The sequence below is a fragment of the Mustela putorius genome, unplaced genomic scaffold (assembly GCF_011764305.1).
Source record: "Mustela putorius furo isolate JIRA1106 unplaced genomic scaffold, ASM1176430v1.1 tig00000788_pilon_pilon_pilon, whole genome shotgun sequence".
Taxonomy (NCBI): domain Eukaryota; kingdom Metazoa; phylum Chordata; class Mammalia; order Carnivora; family Mustelidae; genus Mustela; species Mustela putorius.
In genome coordinates this window covers 5,349,851-5,366,569 of record NW_025421481.1, presented here as the reverse complement: position 1 = coordinate 5,366,569, position 16,719 = coordinate 5,349,851, and the positions used below count along the sequence as shown (strand labels likewise).

At 40.2% G+C, this 16,719-nt stretch overlaps 1 protein-coding gene across 3 annotated transcripts in view; it reads left to right on the top strand.

The window, feature by feature from the left end:
• NR1H4 (nuclear receptor subfamily 1 group H member 4) overlaps window positions 1-16,719 on the top strand; it is a 62,460-nt gene that overhangs the window by 23,569 nt on the left and 22,172 nt on the right. For all 3 annotated transcript variants that reach the window (XM_004742957.3, XM_004742956.3, XM_004742955.3), the window contains one exon: window positions 2,547-2,912. In XM_004742957.3, the coding sequence (XP_004743014.1) occupies window positions 2,547-2,912 (366 nt within the window). The remainder of the gene's footprint in view (window positions 1-2,546; window positions 2,913-16,719) is intronic.

Genomic DNA, 16,719 nt, shown 5'->3' with positions numbered 1-16,719 from the left:
TTGTAGACAGTTCTAGGCTCAGGAAGCAGTGGAGCTAGGGGCAGGGAAGGGAGGTTCTGAGTCTGGAACCTGCAGTGCAGATTCTAGGATTAGGTAACTCAAAACATGAGAAATGGCTGGAAGCGAAAAGGTAGGATCATGTGGCACCTTGCACACCTGATTGCAGCTTACCTGCAAGCAGAGGTATTGAAGGGACTCACCAGCTGAGGTATAGAAGGATGAAGAGAAAACCGTGTACTCTCATGCTTTAAAGCATCACACATCTGAAATTATCCCAGAAAGGAGTGATTCAGCACATGGTTCGGAAGTCAGACTATCCAAGTTCAAATCTCAGCTATTTAGGAACGTAGGAGTAAAGTTGCCTTCCTTCTCTGTGCCGCAAGCTACTCATTTGTAAATGAGGATACTCATGTTACCCACCTCGTAGGATTTTTGTGAGAAGAATTGCAAATATACAAGCGCCTGGCACTAGGATGGAGTTTCTCAGAGTTTTCTGACAGTAGTAGTAGCAATAATAACAACCACAGCAATTTTGGGGGGCACTGCAAATGTATAGATGCGTAGCTCTACAGTCCCTAATGGACAGTTCTAAATTCCAAAAGCTTTAAAAATGAAACATTTTAACCAAAGTTTTGACACAAATTTCTCTGGTGGCAAAAACCTGACCCGAATGGATGGGAGGATATTAATGGCCTTTATTTATTTACTTATTCTGCATCGTATGAATATTTATACATTTCACCATGGAAGATTGCTGTGTTTGATTCTGAGTTCTGTCCCAGACCACACAGGGAGAAAGAACACTGTGTTCTGTTCTAAAACACAGTCAATCAGTTCTGAATTCCAAAACACATGTGACCCCAAGACTTTCATAAAGAACTTAAGGAATAAGTGGAATAATCTGTATTACCTCATTCAATTCTCAACATAACTCTGGATAGATATTTTCATCCCGAGCTTGCTGCCATTAAAACTCGGCTCGTCAGTAGTTCAGCAAGGCTCGTCAGTAGTTCAGCAACTTGCCCAAAGTTCCACTGTTCAATGGAAGTGGAATTGGAATTTTGGTCTAGGGTTGCCTGATCATGCTTTGAAGAATCAGACACATTTGTACACTCTCCTATATTTTATTTATGTTCGTTAAAATTTTTAATGTTTTGCATAGCTTAAATATTTTTTTTCTAAAGAGTCATTGTTTGTGTTTCTAGGAAATAGAAGCACTTTCACAACCTGATAGTTTTCTAACATCTAGAGGTTTTATAGATAAAAAGCTCATTTTGTAATAACGGCAGTAGGAATAATGATTATTACTACTACTTTAATGGCAACTCTAATTTATCTGGCACTCTTTGTGTGCCAAACGTTTAGCAAAGTGTTTGGCATACATGATCTTGTTTAATTCTTACATCAGCCTAATGAGGTAGCTATTATTCTCTGTTTTATGAAGAGAAATTTGATCCCTAAAGACATTAAATAAATTGCCAAGATGCACACAGAAAATAAGTAACAGGACTAGAATTTGAACCATACTCACAATTCCAGGCACTGCATTCTTTTTTTTTTTTAAAAGCTCCTTCTTTGTTTTATCATGATTAAAATACTAATCTACATGGCAAAGTTACGAACAACATAAACACCATGCAACCTCCTACCCCAGAAAACAATGGAACAATCTCACTTTCCAGTCACCATCATCCAGTTTCTTTTGTATCGTGCAGAAACTTGCCTTGTACACATGCGTGTGCACACACACATTGTTCTTTTAATACCCACATAAATATATATATTATTCTATAAGTTAATATTTTCAAATGTCATCATATCATAGAAACCTTTCTTTATCAACACCTATAGATCTAAATTCACATCTACATAATATTTGAGTGCATGGACATAATGCAATTTAATAAGACTCCTATTGGTGGATATTTAAATTAGTTCCTGATTTATAGTTTTTACAGATTTTCCTACACATGGATATCTTTATAGAAGCCTTTCACACAAATACGTGCCTGTTTCTACAATAAAATTTCCTTGCAGTTTCTACAATAAATTTCCCTGCTTTAAAAGAGTATTTGAGTTTCAAATGCTGAAAGATAATGAATAATAGTCCTCTAAGAATGTTTGCTTTTCTGAGTGTTCTATTGAGCATTTTTAACCTTTACTTATTTGAGGATGAACATGGTCATATTTTATATTGCAATTTAAATTTAAATTTAATTGTTGATGAAGGTGAATGCATTTTTTTAATGTTTATAAAATACTTTGTGTTTGTATTTCTAAAAATTGTCCTTTCATATCCTTTATCACCATCACCCATGAGGTTGTTGAATTTTTCTTATTGGTTTGCAAGTGCTCTTTACCTGTTAGTGATATGAGTCTTTGGTCTATCTTTTATGTTGTAGATATTTTTCTGAGTTTGTAATTTGTCATTATTCCTTTTTATAGTTTTTTTGTTTTTGTTTGCTGTAAAGAAGTTGTCAATTTTTATATAGTTAAATTTTGGTCTTTTTTTAGACATTAATTCCAATTTTGTTACTCTTGTCCAGGTGTACTAACAGAGCAAGCAGCAGGACCTTTGGGACAGAATCTAGAAGTAGAGCCATACTCACAATACAACAATGTTCCGTTTCCGCAAGTTCAGCCACAGATCTCCTCGTCATCCTATTATTCCAACCTGGGTTTCTATCCCCAGCAGCCCGAGGAGTGGTATTCTCCTGGAATATATGAACTCAGGCGAATGCCAGCTGAGACTCTCTACCAAGGAGAGATTGAGGTAGCAGAGATTCCTGTAACAAAAAAGGCCCGAATGAGTGCATCAGCAGGGAGAATAAAAGGGGATGAATTATGTGTTGTTTGCGGAGACAGAGCATCTGGTTACCATTATAATGCACTGACCTGTGAGGGCTGCAAAGGTAAGCACCTCTGGTTGGCCATTCTCTCCTTGAGGTTTTACTCTTTGAACTGATTGTTGAAATCCCTCAGACTGAATTCTTCCCTTTTTCCAGATAACTTCCCATTTTCTCTTCCTACATGCCTACCTGTTATAAATCTCTAGGAAAAGCCTTTTAGTGTATTTAGCTTATATATAAGTAAAATATTTTCTAGTTACAACCTCACATATGGTTAAAGAAATTAAATAGATTATGGGGTTTTTGTTTGTTTTTGAGAGAGAGAGAAAGCAAGCAGAGGAAACAATAAAGAGAGAGAGAGGTAGAGAGAGAATCCCAAGCAGGCTCCATGCCCAGCAGAGAGTCTGACGTGGGGCTCAGTCCCACAACCCTGAGATCACGACCTGAGTTGAAATCAAGAATCGGACACCACCCACGCTCACCTGTTGTTTTTTTAAAAGAAAGAGAAATGAACGCATCCCTTTTAAAACTGAGATAAAAGAGAATAAGACTCTATTAGTTGATGTGTTTATTAAACCTCAATAGTAAACTTACTAGTTCTAATACTTCATTCCCATTTTATAGATGAGAAAAGTGGGTTACTTCCTCAAGGCTTCACAGCTAATTAGGGGTGGAGCTTCCAATCTATAACTGATAGGCCTAACTCCAGAGCATTTGCTCTGGAGTTAACCACTAGCCTATCCTGTCTTTTGATCCTTGCCACTATGAGTGGTCATTCTACTCTTTGAGCTAGTTGCTCAGGACTAATATTGACTAAATCAATGGATAAACTATTGGTATTATCTGGGCCAGATAATAAACCTCTGAAGTCAGTAATCTGAGTCAGGTCACTTCCTTACTGGTGAACACTTTGTGAAACTTGGTCCTCCTGAGAAGACTCTGGGGCATCCAGTGTGAATGGAGTGAAATAACTGTGCCTAAGACAACCCCCCAAAACACTGACTTTAAAAGTGGGCAGGGGAGGGGTGCCTGGGTGGCTCAGTCATTAAGCGGCTGCCTTCAGCTCAGCACATGATCCCAGGGTCCTAGGATTGAGTCCTGTGTCGGGCTCCTTGCCCAGCAGGGAGCCTGCTTCTCCCTCTCTCTCTGCCTGACTCTTCCCCTGCTTGTGCTGTCTCTCTCTTTCTCTGGGTCAAATAAATAAATAAAATCTTTAAAAAAAATAAAATAAAAGCAGGCAAGGGAAGAGTTGCCCCTAAAAGATATCCAAGGAAGCTAGAAATGGGAGGGGACCAGGAAAGTACAGGATCACAGAGCACAAGGGGACAGAGAAGGACTCAGGAGAGAACCCATCCTTGGGGAGATTCAGGAAGGAAAAGCTGGATCTGGATGTGGATATGATTTTTAAGAGCAGAGAAAGGTTGAGCTTTTTCATTGATTCTGACTTGAGACTTTGCCCCCATCATGGGAGCAAAAGGACCAGAGTGCAGGGAGAAGATGAGATGGAGTGAGGAAGAACCTGTGTTCTACATCAGAGGCTGGCAATGTTTTTTCCCTGTACAGAGAGAGTAAATATTTCAGGCTTTGCACCATTGCGGTTTCAGTTGTGATTACTCAACTTTGCAAACACACCCACATAAAGAAGGGGCATAACTGTGGCTTTATTTAACCTACAAAAATAGGCAAGGAAATTAAAAAAAAAAAAAAAAAAAAGCAAATGGACAGTAGGTTGAATTTGGCCCATAGGCCTGGCTGTATTTTGCTGACCCTGTTCTAGACCAATGGCTATGGAGGTTGAGTGCGAGAAGTAACTAGAAGCTGAGTAGCGAGAGAGTACAACACTCAGGGCATGGATACGGGACACGTAAACTCATTTTGTATGGCTGGATTGAATGGTATAGCTGGATTGAAATCATGGAAACTATATTTCATTGAATTCAGGATTATTCTACTCATCCCCCCTCCCCCCCGCAAAAAAACCCTACCTTTCTCTGGGGTTTTGTCTAAATTCTATGATTACGCAGTGCCCTGCAAGGATTGAGCACTGCAGGGGAGGCTCTGGTTTTCACCGTTGTTCATGCGGTGCAGCATCTGCCGGGTGTTATTCTAGCTGGTCTTCAGTCACCAGTCGGAAGGGTTTCTGAGGCTCCATTCTGGGGTCTTGAGCACACTTCTCCTTCCTGTCTGCTCTGCCTGCTGTTCCGCAGCTCAGCTGGGTGGGTTCCTGATGCTCCTCCCGTGTGGTGCTGACATGCCTGGCTGCCCAGAGAGGCATTTCACCTGTTCCTATGCCGCCCTGAGTACCAGCAGACCCGGATGCCTCTCTAGGCTGTCTCCAGGAAAGGGCACAAGAATTCTTTTGTTCTAGGACTCCTAAATGACATGGAGTTGCTATATTCTTTCAATACACACATCCCAGGGTACAATCTGGGCTTGAAGGTGGGAGGGACAGAAGTCAGGGCCTTCTCATGAACTTACCATGACTTGGCTTTTTTTGATTTCTCTTTATTTGTCTATCTGTCCCAACTTGGGAAAATTTAGTGTCTGGGATCTTGATGCTTAGGCTTTTGTGACTGAAAAGCCAATAATGAGCTCCTTTATGCTTTGTATATGTTCTCCTGAGGAAACAAATGAAAATTATCCTAGCTTAGAGAATAGGAAGGAGGCTCACAACATAGGGTAGACTACAAGGGAAAGAACCAGTACCCCGTGCCAGGCAGGTCTACTTGGCCAACTTGGCCCCCCACTCCACACTCCTTGGATATCTGTGCTTACCAAATACAGAATGAGTCTTACTCCATAGCTTTCCATCAAAAGAAGGGTGTGGATTTTGGGGTTTCCTAGACTGTCATTCTTGGCTGAGTAAGCATGTTACTTAATATATTGGTCAGAGTTCAGTGAAATAAAACAAAAATTTCAAGCAGTAAGGAATTAACACAGGAGAAGTTGGAAGGGTAGAGGAGCAGGTTCTGTACTGAGTCTCCAAGAGGATGCTCAGGGTCACCCTGCAGAACTGGCCTGCCAAGGACTTGCTATGGTCAAGAAGATGGGAAAATGGGAAGCGAACACAGAGCTGCTGGCTCCAGAAAGACACCACCATAGCTGCCATCCAAGGATCAGAAAGATGCCTCCCCCATAATTACTGACTCCAGAGCAATGGCTTGCCAGCTAAACTTAATATACCCATGACGAATACCCTGTGCCTTGCCTTTCAGTGCCCTCGAAGTTAGCAATGGGAAACCAAGATGCTGCTATAGCTCAATTCCACAGCCCTGCTTGCCCGCAGAAACAAGTCTTACAAGGGCATCTGTCCTGCAGAGCTTAAATCATATCCACAATGTTAGCTGCAAGGGATTTTGGGAAAGATGGGGTCCAGTTTTCCTGCCTTTACAATAGAGAATGTACCCTAGTGTAGAAGTGGGTGCCACGGATATCCGGCCAGCCAATTCTTAGTTTGTGGAATACTTGGCTTCTCTGAGCCTTCACTCTGCAAAAAAAAAAAAAAAAAAAAAAAAAGGGTAATATCTATTTCACAGGGTCTGTGTAGAATCAACTTAATTTTATATGTAAAGGTCCTGGCAGCTCTCTTTCTTTAGGACTTCACTGCACGTCTGTCAGATCTGTGATACTTACACACACATACACACAGGAGGAAGTTTTTAAAAACTTAAAAACAGGGACAGACTGGGTGGCTCAGTTGGTTAAGCAGCTGCCTTCGGCTCAGGTCATGATCCCAGCATTCTGGGATTGAGTCCCACATCCGGCTCCTTGCTCAGCAGGGAGCCTGCTTCTCCCTCTACCTCTGCCTGCCATTCTGTCTGCCTGTGCTCACTCTCTCCCTCTCTCTCTCTGATAAATAAATAAAAAATCTTTAAAATAAAATAAAAACTTAAAAACAAAACAAAGATCATGGCTAAACATCCTGATTTCATTAGTCTCATATCTATTTCTTTTTTTTTTTTTTAAGATTTTATTTATTTGGGCGCCTGGGTGGCTCAGTGGGTTAAGCTGCTGCCTTCAGCTCAGGTCATGATCTCAGGGTCCTGTGATCAAGTCCCGCATCGGGCTCTCTGCTCAGCAGGGAGCCTGCTTCCTCCTCTCTCTCTCTCTGCCTGCCTCTCTGCCTACTTGTGATCTCTCTCTGTCAAATAAATAAATAAAATCTTTAAAAAAAAAAAAAGATTTTATTTATTTGACAGAGATCACAAGTAGGCAGAGAGGCAGGTAGAGAGAGAGAGGGAAGCAGGCTCCCTGCTGAGCAGAGAGCCCGATTTGGGGCTTGATCCCAGGACCCTGGGACCATGACATGAGCTGAAAGCAGAAGCTCTAACCCAGTGAGCCACACAGGAGCCCCTCATATCTGTTTCTAATTATAATGAATGTTTTATTGTCAACACTTATGGCATCAATGAGAGAAATTCTAATACATTTTTAAAGAGCAATGATTCTAAGAGCACAAGCATAACACACTGACAATGTCTGCCATTTGCTCAGCATCAGATTACATCAAGAGTTTTCTTTTCTCCCTCTTATCAGTGGGGCATATGAAAATGTGCTCACATGTGGGTGAATTTTGATTCAAACTTCAAACCTCAGCTAACAAAACTGATCTGCATCTGACTGGAAGTTTCAAATGGCTGCATTTCCAAATAGGTCAATGTCAGTCACATCCATCTCCAGGCTGGGAGAGTCTACACTTGTCAGTGAGAGAATGGTAGAATTCTTAAAGGGCATTTTAATGAGTAAATGGGTGACCTATCGTCCTTTTGAAAATATTCTGACTTAGTTCTGAAGTTCTAGAAAAGACTCCATAGTTGTTGAGTCTATTCTGATGTGTGGAATAGATGCAGAGTGTTTCCAATGGGCCCTTTGTTTATGTGTCAGGGCTGAGGCGCCCTGACTCACACATGAACTTCCTGAAATCCTACTTGATTTTGAGGTCTGAGTTTATAAAATTTGGTCATGATCCTACTGAACTCTGTAGGTCCAATTGTCTTGGAGAGGGATGCAAGGGGGTGGGGCTTAAACTATTTCACCACATTGGAAGCCTTTTGTAGTTAAGTGTTATAAAAGTGGCAAGAGGAGTCATATTCTGATGGCAGACAACCCAGATTTCAACACCCTCTTCCCGTGCTGCTGATTCTCTTCTCAGATGTTCCAAGTTACTGAATGTGTCTGGGCTTCAGACTTCTCTCCTATAAAGTGAGGATAGTAATAAAGATGAGGAGGGGGAGGTGGAGGTTGAGATGAGGATGATGGTGATGCTGGTGAGAAACAGATAAGGTATATCAAATGATTATCATGCACAGGTTTTATCTGGGGCTTTACCTGTACTAGCTCATTTAATCCTCAGGACCATGCTTTGAGGTAGGCACCTAGGAGTTGGTGAGAGGATTAAAGAAGATAATATGTTTAAAGCAATTAACATAGTACTTGCTATGGTACTCAATAAATGTCCTCCAATAAATGTCCATTATTGGTTTCACTTATTTGTGGAGCATAAGAAATAACATGGAGGACATGGGGTGATGGAGAGGAGAAGGGAGTTGAGGGAAATTGGAGGGGGAGATGAACCATGAGAGACTATGGGCTCTGAGAAACAGAGGGGGGTGGGAGGTTGGGGGAGCCTGGTGGTAGGTATTATGGAGGGCACGGATTGCATGGAGCACTGCCTGTGGTGTATAAACAATGAATTCTGTTACACTGAAATTAAATTAAATTAATAATTAAGAAACTAAATGTCCATTATTATTACTATTATCATTAAGTTACTGTGAAGAAAAAAATGAGACATTGTTTTTGAAACATCTAGCTCTATGTCTGGCACACTTGAATGTTCAGTAAGCATTAGTTTTTGCTCCTTTGTTGGTGAATTCTTATTATTTTATTGTTGTTATTCTTCTGTTCATCCAGACTCTCAAACTTTGATCATACACAGTCTTCGAAACTCTCTTTCTTCCTATTAGTTAATTAAGTAAGCCTCCAGCTCCTGAGCGTTTGAATTCATTAATTCAGTTCTTTATTCAGCAACTATTATTAGGTACCAACCATATGCCAGGTTCTATTCTAAGCATAGGAGATGCAGTGAACAAAACAGACAAAATTCCAGCTCTCTTAGTCACCATTTTAAAGCAAAGCAGGGAAACAGTTTATATAACCGAGCTAAAATAGACAAAAAGAGAAAACAGCAAGACAAAAAAATAAAAGATTAAAAAATATAAAAGCAATGAAATAGTGTCAAAAAGAACATACAGAAAAATTAAATGGTAAAAGAATGATTTCCAGTGGATAAAAATTGAAATTTCAAATAAATATATAGTTAATGTGCAAGAGAAATAGAGACTATAAAAATTACATTTAAACAAGAAGGCATGTTTAAAGTAAATACATAAGCAATATGTAAATATGAAAGTAGTTACTAAAAAAACCTCTAGTTAAGCCTCCAGCTCCTGGGAGTTTGCCCACCTGGGAGTCTGAATGGCTCTTAAAGAGATGCAAAATCAAGCTCACACAGAGCATTATTACCCCTCCCCTCATTTTCACAATCTAAAAGCATTGACCTCCACCTCCATCATCTTTGAGATGATCCAGTGTAACCCTTTCAATGAGGGGTTGAAAACAAAAGCCCAATGCTAGAGTTATCTTATTTTTAGAGGTAGACGACTTTAGCTTTTGTTTTATCAAGTGAACATGGAAAAATGGCTACCCTCTTGGGATGGGAAAGAAAAGTAAAAAAAAGGCAGCAGTGGGGAGAAAAGGTTAACCTCCCAAATAGGAAAAAGAACAAACAACAAAACATCCACGAAACACTCAATAAGTTATTCTTTCATATTAGCATTGCTAAAATTATTGAAAAACACATAAATGGACGCAAATTATTGGGGAAGGTAATGAGTCTCTGTTATGGGCTGGTCAATTCCCAGCACAGACTGTTTATTTCATTTACCTTATAATGGTTCCAGTAGATGGTATTATCATCTCCTTTTTTGCAAATAAAGATACCAATATTCAAAAACTTGTCCAGGCCTCATGGCTATGAAAGAATGGAGTAGAATTGATCATCAGATCATTAGGACTCCTGAGCTATATTTTATCTCTGTGCTGTCTTTTTTTGTATCCTTCTGTCAATGACTTTCCAAAGACAGCACGAAAGCATATGCAAGGAAAATGAGTGTTTTAAAAGTTGGTTCTGTTTAGAGAAAGAACACACCAACAAAGAGAAAAACAAACAAAATCTAGGTGATGGGGAATCCAAACCCATTCGTTATTTGACAAAATGATCTCCTGACACAGAAGCAGGCACAACCATAAATTATTGGACAATATTCATTTGTGTACAAAATAGACCATCTTCTTAATAACTAAGTAGGGTCGTCAGCCACTTTCACACATAGAAATAACAACCACTGGTCATATCACTTTTAAAAATAAAGAATGAGGCATCTAAGTATCTTCATTTCTAATTGTGATATATATGAGCATTAGAATATATAATTTAAGAATTGCCTTTGTGGGAGCTTACCTTGCACTGTCTTATACTTTGACCCTGCACCTTGTATTAATAGGTTATGGTGAAAGTAGGAATAGACCAAGAGCTGCCTCCCAGGCAAACCCCCACAAAGGTGATCCTCAAATGATTTTAGGAAAGAGAGTGGTTTCTTTAAGTAGCCTCTGAGATTCCCTGTTCACTCCTCTGAGATGCTGTTTGTGTTTGTGCAGCCTGCTTTTAGCAGTCTGGAGGGAGGACAAGACATCTGGCTGGATAGAATGTTTTGGTCCTTATCTTCTAGGCACAAAGACTCCCCATTCCTTCTGGGCATTGCCCTGCACTGTGGTTTATATTTATTGCTTGAGACTACAGGCAAATACACTGTTCTTGGGGCGCCTGGGTGGCTCAGTGGGTTAAGCCGCTGCCTTCGGCTCGGGTCATGATCTCAGGGTCCGGGATCAAGTCCCGCAACTGGCTCTCTGCTCAGCAGGGAGCCTGCTTCCCTGTCTCTCTCTCTCTCTGCCTGCCTCTTTGCCTACTTGTGATCAATCTCTGTCAAATAAATAAATAAAATCTTAAAAAAAAAATACAATGTTCTCCATGACTTAGATGGATGGTGAACTTTCATAAAGGGCCAGATAGTTAATATTTTAGGCTTTGTAGGTATTAAGGTCTCTGGCACAACTACTTGGCTGCCATTGTAGTGTGAAAGCGGACATGCATGTAAATGAATAAGCTTTATAGTCGAATAAAGCTTTATTTACGGACACTAACATTTGAATGTCATACAACTTTTACATACCACAAAATAACTTCGAGGTTTTTTTTTTTTCCACTCACTAAACATGTAAAAACCATTCTTAAGTTGCAGATCATGCAGAAATAAGCAGAAATGGAACTTGCCCTGCATTTCGTAGTTAGACAACTCCTGGCTTAGCACAGTGTTCCCGCTGAATGCTTACAGGCCATCAGCATCTTGTACCTGAACTCAGTTTCCTCCATTGCTCCTAATCCTGCATTCTCTGCACCTATTTTGGGCATGTTTTTCACAAATTTACTCTGTTCCCTGGCTTTCAGAGATTAATCCGCTTTTTTGATACACTGAGGTATTTGTATTCTAACTCTTAGAGATTATGCTGTTTCCATGAACTTTTCTCTTATTTTGTGGTATTTTTTTTTGACAGAAGGGAGTATAGAAGTTTGGTGAATGCCCTTTGACTACTAAGTTGTTTGTAGATTTATCTGCTCTGAAAGGGGGTTAGCCAACTTCTCAAAATAATTCAAAGTCAGTCTTTTTAAAATGTATTTAAGAAAAAAAATCAATATGGATTATAGTTGATAGAAGTTAAGTGTTAGAGAAGTCAGGTGAATTTTTTTTTTTTTGTCTGTCTGTGGCTCTCCAATAGGTTAAAGGGTGAAAACCTCAAAGTTATCAGCAGGTACTAAATAGCCGATAATGATTTTCATCACAAGTAACAGCTGGTAGTGGTGAGAGTGTGGAGAAAACAGGACCCTCTTGCCGTGTTGGTGGAAATGCAAACTGGGGCCGCCACTGTGGAAAACACTATGAATGGCCCTAAAAAAGTTGAAAATAGAACTATCGGGTGATTCAGTAATTGCACTACTGGGTATTTACCTAACGAATACTAAACACTAATTCAAAGGGATACATACACCCCTGTTTATAGCAGTATTATTTACAATAGCCAAGATATGCAAGCAGCCCAAGTGTCCATCGGTAGATGAATGGATAAAAAAGATGTGGAATACGTATACAAGGGAATATTATTCAGCTATAAAAAGAATGAAATCTTGCCATTTGCATGGCATGGGGGGAACTAGAGAGTATTATGTTAAGGGAAAGAGGTCAGTCAGAGAAAAACAAATACCGTAGCATTTCACTCGTTTGAAATTTAAGAAATAAAACAAATGATCAAAGGGAAAAGAGAGAGGGAGAGATAGATGGATCAAGAAACCAAGAAACAGATTTAAAATTATAGAGAACAAACCAATGGTTACCAGAGGGGAAGGGTTGAGGGGATGAGTGAAATAGGTGATGGGGAGTAAGGACTGCCCGTATTATGATGAATGCCTGCTGATGTTTGGAAGTGTTGAATCACTCACCATATTGTACACCTGAAACGAATAGAACAGTGTGTTGACTAACTTGCATTAAAATGAAAGCTTAAAAAAATAGTAAATTTCATCAACTTCATCTCAGAAGTTTGAGGGATGCTTTTTCAAAAATAATAGTCTGACACTGCTTTTGTGAGGTGATCAGGAGTCTATAAACAAATTCTAAAATGATTAATGTCTAAAGACAGTTTTTAGCAATGTAAGCTCCTTACTAAAAGGATAGCCTAAAGCACAAATTAAAGGCATAGAGTTTGCCAGTGAGCATATCAGAGTTCAAATCTAAGCTCTACTGTTTACTATCTATAGGATTTGGAACAAAGTGCTTCATCTCTGTGATACTCAGTTTCCTTAGCTGCAAGAAGGAAATAATAATAGAATCTACTTCATAGGGGCGCCTGGGTGGCTCAGTGGGTTAAAGCCTCTGCCTTCGGCTCAGGTCATGATCCCAGGATCCTGGGATCGAGCCCCACATTGGGCTCTCTGTTTGGTGGGGAACCTGCCTCCTCCTCTCTCTCTGCCTGTCTCTCTGCCTCCTTGTGATCTGTCTGTCCAAAAAAAAAAAAAAAAAAAAAAAATCTACTTCATAGGATTGATATGAATATTAAATGAATCACCATATGCATATGTTTAGAACAGTGCCTGATACAAAGTAAGCTCTAAGTGAGTGAGTGATGGAGTCCTTTTTATTCGACAATGTGCTTAGATAGACCTGTAGACTGATTCTATTTAGGCTATAGTGGATGTAAAGATCACTAGTTATTCAGCTATGTGCATTTGTTGCTGTTTAAAAAGTGTGGAGACCCTGAAATGTTTTTTTAGGGTTTATTTATTTATTTATTTGAAAGAGAGAGAGAGAGAGCAAGCAGGAGAGGGGCAGAAGGAGAGAATCTCAAGCAGACTTTATGCAGAGCAAGGGGCCTGACATGGAGCCTGATCTTACAACCCTGCGATCATTACCTGAGCAGAAACCAACAGTCAGATGCTTAACCCACAGAGCCACCCAGGCACCTCGAGACCCTGAAAATGTTAAACAACCAATATTTTACTGATTTCAAACAGTCGTTACTGTCGGTCACTGGAGTCTGATGTGTGCATATGCATATGTGCTTGTGTGTGCACATATATGTATATATGCATTGGAAATAGGGTATAGTCTATGAGTTGTGTCTATATAAAGAAGCAGAGAAACAGGATATGCAGTATTTTGCACACTTGAGGGATCCATTTTCCTATCCTATAGACATTCTCCTGCCATCACAGGAATTCCCCTAGTGCTACACCTTCGTCAGATAACAAGGCCAGCCCTGTCTACTCATCTTTCATTATCAGGGAGTCTCTGTTCCTCAGTGAATTTCCTTTCCATTCATCTTCAAATTACTTTTCTGGGCATTGTTGAATATGCTCACGATAGAGTCAGAGGTACGCATATGGATAAATTTGCATAAGTATAAATATAGTATATGCACCCATATTTAAGTGATATAATGATAATATTGTGTTGCCATCTCAGAATGAAAGCTAATTAATTCAGCTAGCTATTGAGATGATAATGATTTCTTTCTCAGTTAATACCAAAGTTCAAGAAAAAAAACAAACCTGCAGAATTGTCCTAGCACTGTTCCTTTGATCCATCTTGGAATAAGGAGGTTTATTTCTGTTAACTATTGTGCTATCGGTATCTGCAATTTTTTTAACATTTTATTTATTTATTTGACATATCACAAGTAGGCAGAGAGTCAGACAGAAAGAGAGGGGGAAGCAGGCTCCCCACCTAGCAGGGAGCCTGACGTGGGGCTTGATCCCAGGATCCTGGGATCATGACCTGAGCCAAAGGCAGAGGCTCTAACCCCCTGAGCCACCCAAGTGCCCCTGGTTTTTTTTTTGTGGTTTTTTTTGTTTTGTGTTGTGTTGTGTTTTTTGTTTTTTAAGATTTTACTTGTTTATTTGACGGAGAGAGACACAGCGAGAGAGGGAACACAAGCTGGGGGAGTGGGAGAGGGAGAAGCAGGCTTCGCTCTGAGCAGGGAGCCTAATGTGGGGCTCAAATCAAGGACCCTGAGATCATGATTGGAGCCAAAGGCAGATGCTCAAGGAATGAGCCATTCAGGCACCACACCCCATGATGGTTTTTTAAATGGAATCTTTCCTGGGAGGGGCTAAATATTCATGTAAAGATTGACTCAGGTTGACTAAGGAACATCATTGAGCTCACTGATTTGGTACAAGGAAGAAAACTAACTAACTTCCCAACTTCTTAACTTCCTTCCCTCCCTCCTTCCTTCCTTTCTTTTTCTTTCTTCCCCCCTTCCTATTCCTTCCTTCCTTCTTTCCTTTTTTTGCCTAGAGGCTCTTTTAAAATGCGTGCTTTGGTATTTGCACTTCCTGTATCAATGTTGATCTGAAGCACAAAGTCTTTTTTTAGACTTGGTGTGGTTGGATTTGACATTTAGGAAAATGGTAAGATCTTTCCTACTGAAAGTTATACCAGCTGACAGATTCACAAGCAAGTCTATGGCTTTTTTAAACCTTGCTATCTCTAACTTTTTCTTCAGGCTCTGTTTTTACGTTAAGTTAGTTAACAAGTCCTGAGTTCCCCTGTTTCTTCCCAGTTCTCACCATTTAGTTCAGGCACCAATCACCTCTCAGCTGTTTTACATTTTTCACCTTGCCCCAAGGATCCTTCCCAAGATGCAGGCTACCCTCTTCTGCCAAAACCCTCTAATGGCTTCTCTCTTTCTGCATGGTAAAAACTCAGCAGTTTTGCCTTGTGTTGAAGGGCATTTAACCATATTCTGTCCCACTAATGCTCTTACCCACCATCCACTAATTCTCCCTATACTCTACCCTCCCACCAAAACAGATCATCTACCCCTCGTTGGTATTTCCATAACTTTCTCATTTCCCAGAATGCCCTTCCTCCCTCACAGTCCATGTTTCAAAACCCTGCTTATTTCCTAATGCCTGCCTAAATTCTACTTCTTTAATGAAGTGCTCTCTGATTTCCCCTCAAAATTAATCAGGGCCATACCTAGCCATATAATGCCTTTTCCTCAAGACACTCAATTTCTAGCTATTGGGATATTGTCATATTATACTTATTTTACCAGAACAATTTTTATGGCCTTCTGCTGGAAAAAAATTGCCATAACTAATGTGCAAATCTCCATGTCTGTGATGAAATTCCTGCCTGAGTTTGAATCCTCCTAATCCCCTTATTAACCATGTGATCATGGCCAAGATGCTTAATCTCTCTGCCTCTCTTCCACTTCTATAACATGGGAATATATAATATTATCTTCATCATAAAATTGTTATGAAGGTTAAATAACTCAATGCAGGTGAAGTGGTTAGAACAACAGCCAGTGAGTGCTTGATAAATGTTAGCTTTATTCCAACAGGCTGTTAAAATAAGAAGGACTCTTGCTGTCTCAGTTTCAGCATTCTTGAAGATTAGGTGCTATATCCAAAGTGAGTCCATCTTGCAGTGGGTAGTTAAGAAATAGTTAAAACCTCACCTACTTTGAGGGTATGAAGTGGTCAGGAGTTGGAAATTCTAGAGTAGTCTTTAAAGATTTTGGAGCATGTGACTAGTGCACCATAAATCCCATATCCCCAATGCAGAGGGGGAAGGGTGTGGGATGCAGGTATCTGTCTTGGGGACCACCACTGAAAGTATGGTACTTTTGTGAGGATTAGGAAAATGTGTCCCCCCTTCTCCAGGTGAAATCTATACACTAAGGAGGCCCTGCTGCCCCATGCCCAATGAAAGGGTCTTCAACAGGATCACATGAGGAGATTGATAAGTATCCCCTACAGCTGAGGAACACAGGAGACTGGCACCTGACTTTTACCTGAGAAGGGCCAGAGGTATGGCGACTGCTTATGAATAAGTGGGAGAGATTCCGCGACCTCCTCCCCAGTTTGGGGCACCAGAGAAAGCTGGCACAGGGTTATCTTAAGCTCATGACAAGAAGGCCACATGGAGGGACTACAGAGTAGAGGATGGTGGTAAATTGCTAAATTCCTAGATGCAGAAGAAAGGGATACAAGTCATGGGCTATAATAGACATGTATTTTCCCCATTGAGGAATTTCAAAGGAACATAATGAACATGTCCCAGTGGTGGGCATCCTCTAAAGAACCCAACCCAAGGGAGAAGGAGTCAATTTCAGAAACTTGCTGGGCACAAGCCAACTTCTAGCAGTACAGGCAACAAAGCACTTTCCTAGTACTTCTTCCCCTTGC